The 16427-nt window shown below is 42.9% G+C and overlaps 1 protein-coding gene across 2 annotated transcripts in view; it reads left to right on the top strand.

Moving 5' to 3' along the window:
- The window catches only part of ASMTL (acetylserotonin O-methyltransferase like), a 53766-nt gene that overhangs the window by 24927 nt on the left and 12412 nt on the right, over positions 1-16427 (top strand). For both annotated transcript variants that reach the window (XM_045004470.1, XM_045004477.1), the window contains 6 exons: positions 1000-1162; positions 3340-3524; positions 8997-9129; positions 10771-10914; positions 11777-11899; positions 14475-14704. In XM_045004470.1, the coding sequence (XP_044860405.1) occupies positions 1000-1162; positions 3340-3524; positions 8997-9129; positions 10771-10914; positions 11777-11899; positions 14475-14692 (966 nt within the window). In that variant the 3' untranslated portion in view covers positions 14693-14704. The remainder of the gene's footprint in view (positions 1-999; positions 1163-3339; positions 3525-8996; positions 9130-10770; positions 10915-11776; positions 11900-14474; positions 14705-16427) is intronic.

Below are 16427 nucleotides of genomic sequence, written 5' to 3' on the forward strand. Positions count from 1 at the left end.
ATTTGGAACATGCATTAACAACAAGAATCGTATTGTTAAATTTAGGCAGGCATGTTCATTTTTGTGGCATCTTGGAGACAATCTCAATTATATATTCTACCTTCACCCCCAAAATAGCAAACATTTTCAATATAAAAATCACGAATATGAAGCCCCTACATTTCAGCTGCAATTTTTCCATCTGATTTCTAACAGAATTTCAACCCTCTTCTTCCCTCTCCCCTCTGTGTTGATTTTTTTTTCTTTTATAGTTCCTCAGAAACACTATTAATTGAAGGAACAGTGCAACCTAATCTCAGCTATGAAGGTGCATATTGTTGCATAATATAAAAATTCCTCTCCAATACAAGCATGTACTATATAAGTTTAGTTAAGGTGTTCATATGTGCTTGTGGGTTTCTGTTGTTTTTGTTTTGTTTTTTAGAAAATTAGTATGGAATGAATTATAGCTGTTAAAACAAAAAAATACATTTTGAAGAAATTTCAAATTATTTTCTTAGGAAAATCAACTCAAATTAGATTTGATGTGTTTTCTCTATGGTCCCAATTCCGAAGCATACTGGAACCCATGCTGACCTTATGAAACGTATTTAAAGCTAGTCATGTGCTTAAGTATCCTGATGAATAAGAGTCTAAGACACAAAACCTGAAGTAGGCATTTCAAGTTCTTTCAAGCTTTAACCAGTAATTTTTTTTTCATCTAACATTGTTACCATGGCAAAGATGCTGACATCTCTGGTATGATGCCAGGAACAAACTGTCCCAGAAGTAACAGGGCTGAACTGAAATGTTCTGCAGGAAAAATTCAACAGACTCAAGCAGTTCTAAAGTTCTTTATGGCATGGTTTTGCCTTCACACAACTACTATACTCTGAACTTAATTCATACCTCTGGAAAGCTTTCCAGAATGTTTGTACTTTTGTTTTAAAACAAATGTGTTATTTTTTTAGTTGTAGTAATTTTTAATTTAACTCAATAATGTATATTTCATATACACAGGCTTTGTTTGTGGCCTCTAAACTGAAAGTGTTTGATCTTCTGAAAGATAAATGTATACTGAAGGCTGTGGATGTTGCCAATAAGATAGGAGCCTCTGTGTGTGGAACAGAAAGACTGCTCGATGCTTGTGCTTCTCTTGGATTGCTGGAGAAAACCCATCAAGGTGACTTTTACTGTAAAACAATTCATGTGTAGGGGGACCGGGAGAGCTGGAAGAAGGAACTTCTAATGTATTATTGTCCACTGTGAAAACTAAGCTGTTTGTACCTGTTCACTGGGGCTCTACAGGAAACTTTACTAGTCCTTGGCAAATTAAACTGTTATTAATTATTAAGTATTAATAATAATTTTGTTTATTATGGTACTGCTTACGAGCCAGTGAAGATCAGGGCTCCACTGCACTGTGCAAACACAGAGAAGTAGTCTCAAAGCGCTTGAAATCTAAACAAACAAGACAGACACGGTGTAGGGGAAGGGGTTTAACACACAAGCAATGTTAAGGCAGCAAATGGCATGTTAGTTCCATGACTTTTTTGGAGGGATGTGTAGGTTTAGTTAGAAGGGGATCAAACTCAAATCAAAGTTCCCCCAAGCCAATGGCTTGTTGAGCTGAGGGGATCAGCTCAGTGGAAAAGGGAAGGGGAGCTTAAGGGATGGAGCAGAGAAGAGAGGCAAGTGTGGAGTGAAGTTGAGGTGAATAGACTGTTAGGGAATGGGAGAAGGAGAGGCCATGTTAGAGTAAACACCCAATCAGCACAGGGCAGAGACAGTCAAGTCAAATTTAGAACCATCCTCTGGATGTCCAGAGATCCCTGCTGTGGCTGCTTCTGCCCCTGCCAGCTAGGGTGTCTGGCTGGCTTCACTCTGCAGCTTTCCTCCAAAGCCGTTTGTTCCCAGAAGAGGGAGGAGAGGTTTTCTCTGCACAGTTCTGGGTCCAGGAGGATATTGGGAGGAGGGGTTGTGTTGCATTTTACCACCCTCACTCCCTTTGCCCTAGTGCAGCAGTTCCTGCTTTGGCTGCCTCTGCTCCTGCCTGCTTCTGTCTCGGTGTGGGCCAAACAACAAGGGACAAATTTTGCTCTGAGTTTACATTAGTGCAGGACCACTGATTGCAGTAGTGTAGCCATGGATGTGACGGAGAGAAGACTTTCAGAATGTGGCACTGAAACTGGACAACAGTCAACTATTGCAACTTATAATTGCCAATATTTTAAGATACAAACAGGTGATGGAACAATTAAGAAGCTCAGCCTTCCCTTTTCAATCTGCACTACGTAATTTTAAGTTCCCAGGTACACGTCACGTAGTAATAAACCTTTTAAAGATGATGAAAAGGTGCCTAGCAAAGGAAACCCTTGAGCAACTTATCAACTGTTTTTGTTAATAACAAAGCCCTAAAGGAAGACTGCAGATTGAGAGAGGCTTAAATGCCTATGATTTAAGAACAGTGGGGAAAGGAGAGGAATAAGATTCAAAGGCAAGTGTATCACAGGGAATGGGGAGAGTCCCTGGGTGGCTTCTCCCACTTCTGGGAGCCTGTGTGGCAGCTGCACTCTGGGCAGGGAACTGCATGCAGAGCTGACAGGACTCTCCCCCACACACACTGCCTAACTTAGGTCGGTGGAAGCACTTCTGGTGAGGATGCGCACCGCTGACACAAGGAAGGTTGTGTGGACATGCACCACCACAGTAATTACTGCAGTGGCTGTAAATCAATCTAATATAGGTCAGCTTAGGTTTGTAGTGTAGACATAGCCTATGCTTGTACAGCACCCAGTGCAGTGACATTCCAATCCTAATTGGGGCCTTTTAGTAAAATAAATATTCACTACTACTACTACACGTTACTTATTGGCTTTTAAAATCCAATTAAAAAAAGAGAGCACTTTTAATTTCACAATCACTGAGACACATTATGAGCAGGGAGGTGGGCTTTTCTCAGTAATAACTTCTGGTTTATGTCACATCTGTAACATGAAAAGCAAGAACATCTAAATCTATTCTTTGGTATCTTAACTGCAAATTGCTGTTTTGTGTTGAACTTGCTGTGATGTGGATAACATATGGCTATGCAAATCAACTGGACAGTGTGAACAGACTGAACAAAACAAATGTAATTTTTTTTTTAATTAAACATGTTGCAGATCAAGAGGCAGGTCATCAGCTGATGTAAATCTGCTGGAATCAGGGGAGCTGTCCATCCTACACCAGTGGAGAATCTTACCGCAAACATTTAACTGAAAATTATACTCATTTGTATAGCAAATTTAGTCACTAGTTACATGGCTGGTGCTGCAACACTGCAAAAAACTAGTTAACAGGTTTTTTTTGCCCCTTAAGGTTACAGTAATACAGATTCAGCTAACACATATCTGGTGTCAGACAGAGAATATTCACTTCATGGCTACATTATCCACTCTAATGACCGCCTTTGGCATCTCTTTACACGCCTGGAGGCTGCTGTCAAAGAGGGGACCATGCAGACACATCGGGCTTTTGGAAAGGAAACAGAGGACTTGTTTCAGGTAATGCAAACTCTGGTCCTTATTTTGTGTTTATGCTACTTGTGCACTGATGAACAGGAAATAATTATCCAGTTGGAAAAACCATAGGGCCCAGAAAAATTGACTAATGAGAATTGCAGACTGTGCACATCATAGATTCTAGGACTGGAAGGGACCTCGAGAGGTCATAGAGTCCAGTCGCCTGCCCTCATGGCAGGACCAAATACTGTCTAGACCATCCCTGATGGACATTTATCTAACCTACTCTTAAATATCTCCAGAGATGGAGATTCCACAACCTCCCTAGGGAATTTATTCCAGTGTTTAACCACCCTGACAGGAACTTTTTCCTAATGTCCAACCTAAATCTCCCTTGCTGCAGTTTAAGCCCATTGCTTCTTGTTCTATCCTTAGAGGCTAAGATGAACAAGTTTTCTCCCTCTTCCTTATGACACCCTTTTAGATACCTGAAAACTGCGATCATGACCGCTCTCAGTCTTCTCTTTTCCAAACTAAACAAACCCAATTCTTTCAGCCTTCCTTCATAGGTCATGTTCTCAAGACCTTTAATCATTATTATTGCTCTTCTCTGGACCCTGTCCAATTTCTCCACATCTTTCTTGAAATGCGGTGCCCAGAACTGGACACAGAACTCCAGTTGAGGCCTAACCAGCGCAGAGTATCATCACACAGATCATTTATTCACATTCCTAGATTACAATAATCAGAAATGTCTCAAATACCAATATATTTGACTCTTTAAGGCCCTGATCCTTCTCCCATTAAAGTCAATGGCAAAACTCATATTGACTTTAATGGTGCAGGATTGGGCGGTAGGGTGTTGAGGCAATTGAAATGTCACAGTATAGTTACCAAAACCCAGAATTAATATCTACAAGGTATGTACTTCATCTCTCCTGAAAGCTTGTCATCCAAAACTGATTTTAGTAGAAGACCAGAAATATTTCAGCACTTGAGACAAGATCTGAGCTTAACTTTGCTCCTGACCAGAATCTGCTTTGACACCAAACTTATTCTTCCTTTATCTGAGCATGTCTATAAATCTGCCTTGCATTGAGTCAAAGATTTTCAGAATTCTCCATCCCTTGAGTCTCCCTCTAAGAATTGGTCTCATTTATTTCTATCTCAGGTGCAATTAGGGTCATATATATCATGCCATTTGTAGCTTTGCAAGGACTATACAATTTATCCCTTTGCCAATATTCTTTTTGCACTACAAATATCCCACAAATGCCACTCCCTTGCCATATTTTCTCTCACATTTTGTGTGCTTGTCACAGAAGGGGGCTGGAGTTGATGTGGGAGGCATGGGGAAGCAGAGGGCATGCAGCAGCATGGGTGGCAGAGGTCCAGGAGCTAATGGATTGTCTGTGTAGAAGAAGCTTGGAGGGCTGTAGGGACTAAGTTTCTTTCTGCAAGGTGCTGAGTGCCTCTTGAGAGGTGTTGGACACCCTCAACGTCCATTGACCTCAAGGTCCTAAGGTTGTGAGGGCCTAAATATATATAGGGCCTTGAGATCAATGAACACCTTGATTTGAACCTAGAAATGAATAGGGGCCAGAGTCTTTGGGTACAGGTGTAACATGTTAACACTGCTAAGCAAATTGGCTCATGCATTCAAAGCAGTTTTCAGCATAGCCCTATGCAAAAGGTATTAAAGCAATCTATTCTAGAGGTTACAGTAGCATGCATAACTATAGCAAGGCAATGTGGGAGACAAACAGCTGCTTGCTCTCAGTGGCTCAAAAGCTACAAAAATGGGAAGCAGGCACACTGTGCAGTCTCCTCATCCAGTCCTATGTTGTGGTCTTCCTATTGAAAGCCTTCAGCCAACAGTGGTTCTTAACCTTTACTGCAGCCTGCACTCCTTTGGTTCTCAAAAATATGTTCTCGCACCCCTTATCAAAAATCGTTGAAGTAGGTAAGTTCTTTAAATCTAGATGTATCATAACTATAGAATGAAAGAGAGAATTATATATCTGTTTTAATTTTGCAGTTAATATTTAATGCAGTAATTGTTAAAAAATGTATAATGTTAATAAATACACAGTAGTTGTACTTACATGCCTGTGCTTAATTTTGTGTTTTCGATAATTTTCTTTCTAAAAAAATCTGGCATGTCTCACACCCGCAGAAAGGGCATCTCGCACCTCCAGGGGGTGTGTGCACTCCAGGTTAAGAACCACTGCCCTTGATGGGAGAATATTGACTTGAGCACACTGAGCAACCCCGTCAAGTGCTTGCATGAACTTGGGGGATCAGAATATACTTCTTCCCTGTGCACCATGACAGCAGTGGAGATCAGTTGATGGACTCTCATTTCCAGGGTCTAGGTCTGAATATCGGGAAGCCAGGGGCAGCTGTTTCCATTCTCTCACCTCTGGAATGTGCTTCCTACATTCACCTGGTACACTGTGCCAAGGTCACACTCTGATAAAGCCCAACTGTTTGCTCAGGTTTCACCCACATGTTTGAAGGGTAAGACTGAGTCTGTTTACTTTCACATCAGTCAGTCACTCTTGTTCTGTGTGTAACATTTATTTAGGTGTGCTTAGAGGGATGGTGAGAGGCTTCTTAAAAATCATGGACTATCTCCTCTCACCCAATAAACTTAGCATTTTATAAGTATTAGCTAATCAGTGCTGTCAGCATCATTTAGGTAAGTATTCTCATTTTACAGTTGCTCAAACTGGCATACGTAGGGTAAGTGACTCAGTAACAGTCTCACAAGGAGTCTCTATCTACTAGGCATTTATTTATCTTATTTCATTTTCCTATGATAGTCTTCCCAAATTCCTCTTTTCTAAACTTCAGGGAATCAGAAATGCTATAGCCAAACTTAGAAATATCAGGGTTTTTAAGGGACCTCAAGAGGTCATCTAGTCTAACCCCCAGCTCAAAGCAGGACGAATCCCCATACAGATTTTTACCCCAGTTCCCTAAATGGGCCCCCTCAAGGATTGAACTCACAACCCTGGGTTTAGCAGGCCAATGCTCAACCCCCTGAGCTATCCCTCCCACTTCTCACTGCCTCAGGCAGGAAGATCGTATTCCTTCTTAGATGGCCCAGAATTCAATTGCAAACTACCTTCCTGGTTTTCCAAACTCTTTGGGCTTTCTCCACACACTTTAGCTGCCTTTCTCTAGCATGATCTGTAGTCTACTTCCATCTACACTACCATCTTTTCTCTGTGTCTCTTCTCAGTTGAGAGGGTGGGACACTCTCGCTTCTTCAAATGTCTGTCTGAGACTCTTTTTTTTCCCTCCTTTTGCTCAGCCAGTTAGCCTCTCTGAAATTACAGATTAATGCAAAAATATACTCTGCTCTGCACTGAAAATCACTGCTGGAGCCCAGGAAAGCAATCTGTTAAGAAGCCATTTCTTTTCTTTGTATAACTTCCAGTTACATAATGCCTGCTAAGAAGTTCCTGCTGACAAAGAATTATAGATATAAATAAATGTCAGCATTCAGTGAAAACAATTGGGAAACATAGCAGGAAAAAACACAACCCAAAAACAATTTAGAAGCAAAGATTCACTCCTTTCTCTCAAAATAAGTTTACAGTATAAACAGACACCTAGCTCTCTTGAATGGAGCTTAATTATTATATAAATGCATATGCCACAGGTATAACTGGTTAAAGAAAGCAGTTTGTTATCCCCTGATGGATTGCCTCTTTCTCTGTGCCATACTGGCTCCAGCCAGCAGGGGTCCTCAAGCTGGATTCCCATTGTTATAAAAGAGGGGCAGTTGGTCATTTCTTGGAAGGTCTCCAGAACTCTGGAGCTTGGTCCAAAATAATCGGCATTTGGTGACCTTCCTAGCATGCTGGAAAAGACATTTGTTTGATCAGGTTTTTAGAGTGGGCTGACGGTATGCTTCCCACAATGATGAAGGGGTGGAAAGGACTTGTAGATGGCTGGCTGGCTAGTTCCTATTGAATTGACCATTTAAAATCTGCTTAGATTGAGTTATTAGAGACAGGCTGGGTAAAGTAATATCTTTTAGTGAAAGAAAGAAGCTTTTGAGCTACACAGAGCTCTTCTTCAGGTCTGGGAAAGGTACTTAGTGTGTTACAGCTAAATAGAACATGTTAACTACTTAATCTAAACAATCTATTATAAGAGACCATTCAAGTGAAGTGAACAGTTAACATCTCTGCAGTCATATGACAAAAAAGGGGGGTTACAAATTGTTGTAATAAGCCATAAATCCAATGTCTTATTAAAACAATGATTTTTCGGGTCTAGCTAAGTTATGAATTTAAGCTCCCATGCTCATGTTTTTCAAGGTGTTAGGCAGGTCTCTTTTGAGGATGAGGACTGAGAAGTCAGATATGGAGTGATTTGTTCTGTGAAAAGTGTTCACCCACTGGTGTTGAGCTGTTTTTGACTTTTTTCTGTGTGAGTTCATTTGAGAGTCTGGTTTCACCCCCAGAGTTGTTGCGGCATTTAGTGCACTGTTTGAAGTAAACCACATGTTGTGATAGACATGTGTAGGACCCATGGATGTTAAAAGGTGTGTTGTGGGGGTATTGATCATCATAGTAATGGAGGTATGGGTGCAGGTTTTACACCTGTTGTTCTGGAAGGGTCTGGTGCCACTTTAAAGTTGGTGTGTACTGGTCTATATGGAGCTTGTTTCTGATGTTTAGTGTGGGTTGTAATTGATACCCCGTACGGGTTCCAGTGTGTGGTGATAGGTGAGAACTAGGGGTGTGAGGCTAGAGGCTTTTTTACTTCTGTATTGAAGCAGGTTCTTTTAGGGTGTTTGGGTGGCCTCTTCTATGATGCAATCTACTTCCCTGGTGGAATGTCATTATTTGGTGAAGGCGGCTTTAAGTGTGCTAAGGTGTGTATCCCGGACTTTCTCCTCGGAGCACATTCTGTGGTATCTGAGTACCTGGCTGTAGATAACTGATTTCTTGGTGTGTTTAAGGTGGTTACTGGATCTGTGAATGGAAGTGCAGTGATCCATGGGTTTCTTGTGTGTAGCTGTCTGTAGGGTTCCATTGCTGAAGCTGATCGTGGTGTCCAGGAAGTTGATGCACGTGCAGGAGTGTTCTAGAGAGTTTGATGGATGGGTGGTGGTTGCTGAAGTTGTGATGGAAATCTATGATCAGAAATGTGTTAACTACTTTTGCTAAACAATCTGTTCCAATCTAAATACAATCTTGTATTTAGCTGTGACACTGCATACATTTCCCTGACCTGAAGAAGAGCTCTGTGTAACTCGAAGGCTTGTCTCTTTCACCTACAATCTTGGTCCAATAAAAGATATTACCTCACCCACCTTGTTGCTCTCATATTCTGGGACCAATGCAGCTACAACAACAGTGGCAAATAACATAGATTGTGTTATGGTATTAATGGTGTGGTAGAGCACCGAGATTCTTGGATAGGCATCTTTTCAGTTATTTAAATCACAATAAATTAAGTGCTTAAATAAAATCTTTGTATTCTGTTTTTAAGGATTCCTGTTGTCACAGTGTGGAGGCAAAGCGGCGCTTCATGACTGCCATGCATAGCATTGCCAAATTGACAGCAAGAGATGTGGCAACAGCTTTTGATCTTTCACCATTTAGATCTGTCTGTGATTTGGGAGGTATTGCTACTAGACTGACTTGTATACAAATTAATGAAATATACATACATCATAGTTTTAAGAAAATCTAATAAAAAATTACAATTGTTGCTCTCTAACTGGTAAATTTTCTGCTGTTATTAGCTTTGATAGAAAGCTAAAATGAAGTTAAATGGAAGTACACTAGCTTAAAATACTGTTCATTTACTTTGAGTATGGCTGTTAAGTCGGGGGAAGGGTTTTCCCCCAGGAGAAGCAATGTGGTTCAGTAGCTGGGACTGGGAATTCCATTTCCAGCTCTTCCATTGCCTTACTGTGTGATCTTCACATGTTAATTATGTCAAGATTTTCAGAAATGATTGACATTTGGATGCCTCTATTTTTGGTGCGAAACTTGAGTTATTTTAAAGGGGCCTGCTTTACAGAGGGTTTACAGAGCATTTTCTGAAATCCAGGGCCCTTTCAGGTGTCTTTTATTGGACACCCAAAATGACTAATCACTCTTGAAAATCTTGACCTTGGTCACTTGTAAAATGCTTACCCACCTGTGTAAAGAATTTGGAAAAGCACTATGGAAGTGCTAGGGTAAGCAGCCTGGTGGGCCAGGCCGGTTTGTTTACCTGCCGCAATTGCCAGTTCGGCCGACCGCGGCTCCCACTGGCCGCAGTTCGCCGCTCCAGGCCAATGAGGGCTGCGGGAAGCGGCTCAGGCTGAGGGATGTGCTGGCCGCCACTTCCCGCAGCCCTCATTGGCCTGGAGTGGCGAACTGTGGCCACTGGGAGCCACAATCAGCCGAACCCGCAGATGCGGCAGGTCTGAGCAAACTGGCTCAGCCTTGCGGGCCGCATGCCAAAGGTTGCCGATCCCTGGATTAGAATTAAAATTGTAATTGAATTTAGAAAATTTAAAAACTTTCAGACGCAAAATCTCTAATTGGATAAAAATCCAAGATGCTCCCCACAAGTATTTGGTATTGTTTTGTAGCTTAGCACTGCAATGTCCCAATTCCAGTCTTCAAAGGGATCCAGTTGGAGAACCGCCATTCTCTAGGGTATGCTGTCTGTAGGAATCAGCATGGAGTTAATGCTATTCCTAGCTGTGCCTGCACCTCCACTGAGAGGGCGTATTATGTAGGCAAAAGACTGTGTAAAAAAGAGCTCCTGAGAGAACTGTGCTGCCCAGGGGTGGGAGGGTGGACAGCACATAGGGACCAGCAGTCCACGGTTGGAATTGCTTTTACCAGTGAACCTCCACAGAGTTTGGAGCTCCTACTCCTTTCCTTGCATCCTTTGCCCCCTAACGGGAGTACTATTCAAACTATACAAGAATTGCCAGTAATAATAATGCCTAGCTCTGCATCCATAGTTTACAAAGGAAGTCAATGTCATTAACCTTGGGGAAACTGAGGCACAGAGACATGAAGTGACTTGCCCACATAGATCCAGCAGGCTAGTGGTAAAGCCAAGAATAGAACCTAGGTCTCCTTAGTCCTACTCCAGACCTGTGTCCACTAGGCAACACTAGCTCCCAAGTCCCCTATAGAGTCTCTTGGCCACCCCCATCCTTAACTTAGTGCTATTGTATTTGAGTAAGGTACAATATGAACTTTTGTCTGCAGATATAAAGGAAAAGGTTCACTTAGTTATTTTTTACTTACTACAGGTTGCACTGGAGTTCTGGCCCATGAGCTAGTACAAAAATACCCAAACCTAAACGTAACTGTATTTGACCTTCCAGACGTCATTGCAAATGTCTCTTGCTTTCAGCCTTCAGGACAGCACATAACTCCAGTGATGTTCATAGCAGGTAACTATTAGGCTGACAATCCTGGTTCACTGTGCAGCATGGACAGAGCACACTGGTCTGCTCCAGCGAAAGTGTGAGCAGAAGCTATGTCTGGGGGCAAACAAGATTAAGCACAAGGCAGAATCCTCCATGTTGAGTGAAAGTCTTAGGTCCTTGCATGTTACTTCATTTCCTCATAAGACAGCAGGGTAAAAAGAGACTGGGTGAGAGTGGAAAATAGTGGTGACTGAGGAGACATGGCTTAAGTGATACCAGCGAGGGGCCCTGGCTGGACACTCCTCCTGTGTATGCCGTATTAACTTGCTTGAGGATACTTCCATTACCATCACAATTCCATTTCATTTCTTGACTCAGGCTTCTACATGGTTCATTAACTTCACAGTATTCTTGACATGAATTGTCCTTCTCTCACCATGTCTTCTGTAACTGCAAATCAAAATATTGCATGTGTAGCACAGTGCATAACCAGTGCTGAAGCCTTTATTCATGACTTCATGTCTTCTTAACTATTGAAACTCTCTACTTTGGCTCACCAGTTTTGAGTTCTGAATTCCAGCAAATGTAGGAAGTTGCATACAGAAAAACCTGTCCTCATCACCTCTGCTGGCTCCCTATTTATTTTAGGATGCAAACTGTGGTTCCTCTCCTGGTTTCTAAAATGTTTCATGGACTTGCTAATTGGAGCAGAAGAAAGTTCAAAACAAATGTACATTAAAACTAAACTGACACTGAAATTATTTTACTTTGTATGTTCTGCTTCCCCAAACTACATCCATACTATAAATAAACATCCATTTTTCCCTAAATATCTTTCACTTTGCTTTATAGAATTGTATCATACCAAATATATATTTTCTAACAGGTGACTTCTTCAAAGATAATCTTCCAGAAGCAGATCTTTACATCCTTTCACTAATTCTACATGACTTGAATGATGAAAAGATTCACATATTGTTAAGCAAAATATCAGCTATTTGCAAACCAGGTAAGGGTTTTTCATCTTGTTTTTTTTTTTTTCCTTGAGGTATGTCTGCACTGGCAAGTTTTTGCACAACAAGTTATACCACTTCTATTAAACCGCTGTTGCGTGTCCACGGTGAGCTTCTTGTGATGGTAGAGCGCATCCACATTAGCAGCTCTTGGGCAAAGACAGCAGTGCATTGTGGGTAGCTATCCCACTGTGCAACTGGCTGCAGGGTGCTTTGGGAAGAGTTTGCAATGCCTCATGGGGCAGGCACAGCATCACATGATGCAGGTTTCCCAATTCCATCCTACTACATTGCCAGCTGCTTTTCAACTGGGGGTGTGTGTGTGTGTGTGTGTGTGGAGGGGCGGGAGAGACAGTGTGTTTTGTGGGACAGAGAGTGTCTCAGCATGCTGTCTTGTAAGTTCAGACAGTGGCAGGAAGCAACCAGTACTGAGGCAGGGGGAACCCCCAACATCAGCCCCTGCCTCCTTTCCCTACTCTCTGCAGAGCGGCCACTTGAGGGATTATGGAGGCCAGCTGAGTGCTTTCTGCACTGTAATGTGTTTACACTGCCAATACAGCGCTGGAGTCTCTGTGCTTTAAGGATTACAACTCTTGTTGAGATGGGTTTTTTTTTTTTTTTTTGCAACACTGCAACTGCAGAGTTTCTGCGCACTAAGTGGCTTGGCAGTGTGTACACCTCGGGAGTTACACTGCAGAAAGCTGCTTTACTGTGCAGTAACTTGCCAGTGTAGACAGGGCCTTAGTGTTTCCAGTATAGTGCTTAATAGCAGGAGGATTTTATGGGTAGCGGTTTACGACTCCAATTAAAAATGAACGTCTGTCATCAATTTTTTTCTTCCCCATGTTAAAATAGAAGCCTTTACAAATTGTGTTATGGCACAACATACTAAGAAGCAAAAGGTTATCAAGGCTGTCATTGTGCAAAGGAACCATCAATTCACTTATTTATATTTAATTTCTAAATCTATCATTTATATAAAAATTATACCTATTTTGATTGTCTCTCTCTCTCCCGCCCCCTTAGTGTGTTGCTTTCCATCATCGACCCTGAACCTGTAAACACTTACGCATATGCTTATATTAACTCATGAGAGTAGTGCATAAATGTTTTCAGGATCGGGGTTTGATGGTAAACTCTTCAGGAGATGGGGGCTGGGGGTTTTTTCTGTGTGTGAATAGTGCTTAGCATATTCTGGATGTTATCGGAATAAAAATAATGAAGTGTTCCAGAAATATGAACCTCACATATGCCCAGAGCCATCCCTAGGGTACGGCAAAGCGAGGTGACCGCCCCCTGGGCCCAGCGCTTTGGGGGCCTCGCACTTGGTTGGGAGGCGGGTGGGGAGGTGAGGTGGGGGGCAGGCAGGGGCTGAGGAGGAGCCCCCCCTACCAACCTTCCCCTCCTCCCAGTGCCTCCTGCCAACTGGCAGCCCCCCCCCCCCGATCAGTGCCTCCCTCTCCTTCTCATTTTGCTATGACTGGAGGCGCTGGGGGGGGGGGAGAAGGGGAGCGAGGGAGCAGTGCGCTCGGGGGAGAGGGCGGAACTTTGTGGGGGAGAGGCAGGGCGGGGGTGGGAAGAGGCGAGGTGGGGATAGGACCTTGGGGGAAGGGGTGGAGTAGGGGTGGGGCTGAGGGAAGCACCCCTGCCCCCAGCAGATAGAAATTTGACGCTTATGTCCCGGGCCCTGCACCCCCCCCCAGCGAAGGCTCTGCACCCCTCTAGGGATGGCCCTGCATATGCTGTACCATACCCTATGCGCAATATAAAAATGCCAAAGGGAGGAGGGAACTAGTAGAAGGACTGAGGAGGAGAAAGGTGATAACCAAATGATAACTGCATTTGCCAGGATGGAGAACAGGAGATATGCCAAAAAGTCCTTGCAAGCAGTGGATGTAGAGAGCAGTAAGAGAAAACCAGGGCCGCTTGCTTCAAAGGACAGTTTGGAATACCTCGTGGCTAAATATTGCCGCAAAGGAGTCTCTGTGATTGGCCGATGACATTTATAGGGGAGGCCTTAATGATATCATTAGCTGATAACTTTTACTTCAAGTAGTAACTATGCTGTTTGCTGAATCACCCCTGTAAACCAAAGGGAGGAATGCCTGCTTTCTCGTATGCCTTACTATCTTCATAATCTAGCAGGAAATGGTCACTATAGTGGCCTTGAATCCTTTTCTGTGAAATAGAATTACATCTGGTCTGTATGAAATACTTTAAGACAATTCTCCAACACCTTCATGTTTTATACCTTTAGAATAGTCTATTGTTAGCTTGAGAGAATGTGCTTTGACAAGCGATAAAACCATAGGTGGTTTCAGCGTTTTTATGTTTTCTGATTTCTATATGAAAGTTCCCTAATCCTCCTAGCATGAAATAACTACCTTTCCACTTCAGGGTAAGAAATGAAAGGGAAATGCTGTCCAAAGGCTCACACAGTGAACTCATTAAAACATCAATCTTAGGTACACATCTTCCCCATTTATAACAGCATTTGAACCAACAGCATTGCAGTTTGGAAGCTACGAATATTTTATTGACCCATTTTTGGTTGTTGTTTTGAAAACACAGGAAGTGCCTTGCTACTGGCAGAAATTGTGCTTGATGAAGAGAAGACACGCCCTCCTAGAGCAGTATTACAGTCTCTCAGTATGACTGAAGGAAAGCAGAGAAATGGCTCAGAGTATAAGCAACTACTGGAGAAATATGGATTCACCAATGTGCAAATTAAAATTACAGGAAACATTTTAGATGCGATTTTGGGCTTTAAGAAAACTTCTGCCCATTAGTTTGCACTGCAAGTAAGTGTGTCACTGAGCTTTTGTAACTTAACTTTCATACAACTATCAACCAGCCATAATATGGATTGTTTTCTCAATTGCTTAGGTATAGTATGAACTGTGTATATAAAGTACTCTAGAAAATGGTCAAAAGCTGCAGGAATTTTCTTGCTCCTTAAGCAACTTATTCAGTAGTTACCAATCATTGCATTTGTCTCTACAAAAGTGCACTTTGCACAACTTCAGCAATTTTGGGGTGCTCTCTCCTTTAGCTCATTGGTCCTTAGTGCTTTGCTCAGAAGCAGAGGAGGGAAACAACCTTGAAATGCATGTTTTTGCAAACAGGAATAAAAAAAGAAAAAGGTGGGATTTTAAGAAGTCTTAGGATCATAGGCAACTACCCCTTTGTCACTTAGGTGATTGTGAAGCTCCCACCCATGTGACAAGGATCTTTACTACTGTAGACTCAGGTCCTACAGTGACCATAATTTCACTGCAGCCTCTGTAGAGGCTGTCTTACAAGTGAATTGGCCACCCACGTGCTCTCAAACTGAGAGCCTGACTCATACCACGCAAATACAGCTGTTCTCGAGAGAAGAGTCCACGTGGTAAAGGGTTAGGTGATGACATCCTCTTTCTGGCTGTTACAGTAACTCCTCACTTAAAGTTATCCGGTTAACATTGTTTCATTGTTATGTTGTTGATCAATTCGAGAACATGCTCATTTAAAGTTGTTCTATGCTCCCTTATAACGTTGTTTGGCAGCCGCCTGCTTTGTCCACTGTTTGCAGAAAGAGCAGCCCATTGGAGCTAGCTGGTGGGGGCTTGGAACCAGGAATCAGCTCCCTGCTATGGCAGCCGCCCAGTTGCCAGCAATTCAGCTGTCCCTCCCCCCACTGCCTGTGCTGCTCCTGTCCTCTGCCTTGGAGCTGCTCCCAGGAGCCTCCTGTTTGCTGAGGGTGGGGGAGAGAAAGAGGGGTGCTAATGTCAGGGTGTTCCCGTCCCCCACTCCTGCCCCCCCATCATCATAGAGCGGGCGGGGACAGAACAGGGCTCAGGACGGAAGGAGCTTGCTGGCAGCACCTGCTGTCTCAACTTGCTGATCTACTTAAAAAGGCAGTGTACTTAGAGTGGAATCAGCATACTTAAAGGGGCAATGTGTGTCTCTCTCACACACATATGGTATGTGTCTCTGCCATGCTGTCTTCCCTCCCTCCATTTGTGCTGCCTTGTAGAGTGTGAGGCTACATTAACAACGTGTTAACCCTTGAGGGCTCAGCCGAGTGCTAGTTCATCATTTAGCAGTAAGGCATTCCCTGGGAAATATCCCATCCTCTTCCACCTTCTGACTTCACCACCTCAACCAAGCTTCACAATCATCATTGCTGTGTATAGTATTAAATTGTTTGTTTAAAACTTATACTGTGTGTGTGTGTGTGTGTGTATACACCCCCCCCCCCCAATATAACGCTGTCCTCAGGAGCCAAAAAATCTTACCGCATTACAGGTGAAACCGCATTATATCGAACTTGCTTTGATCCGCTGGAGCACGCAGCCCCACCCCCCTGGAGCGCTGCTTTACTGCATTGTATCCGAATTCATGTTGTATTGGGCCGCGTTATATCAGGGTAGAGGTGTATATAATATCGTGTTTTGTCTGGCGAAAAAAAATTCCCTGGAACCTAACTCCCCCCCATTTACATTAATTCTTATGGGGAAATCTGATTCACTTAATATCGTTTCC

This window comes from Mauremys mutica, chromosome 1, assembly GCF_020497125.1.
Source record: "Mauremys mutica isolate MM-2020 ecotype Southern chromosome 1, ASM2049712v1, whole genome shotgun sequence".
Taxonomy (NCBI): Eukaryota; Metazoa; Chordata; order Testudines; family Geoemydidae; genus Mauremys; species Mauremys mutica.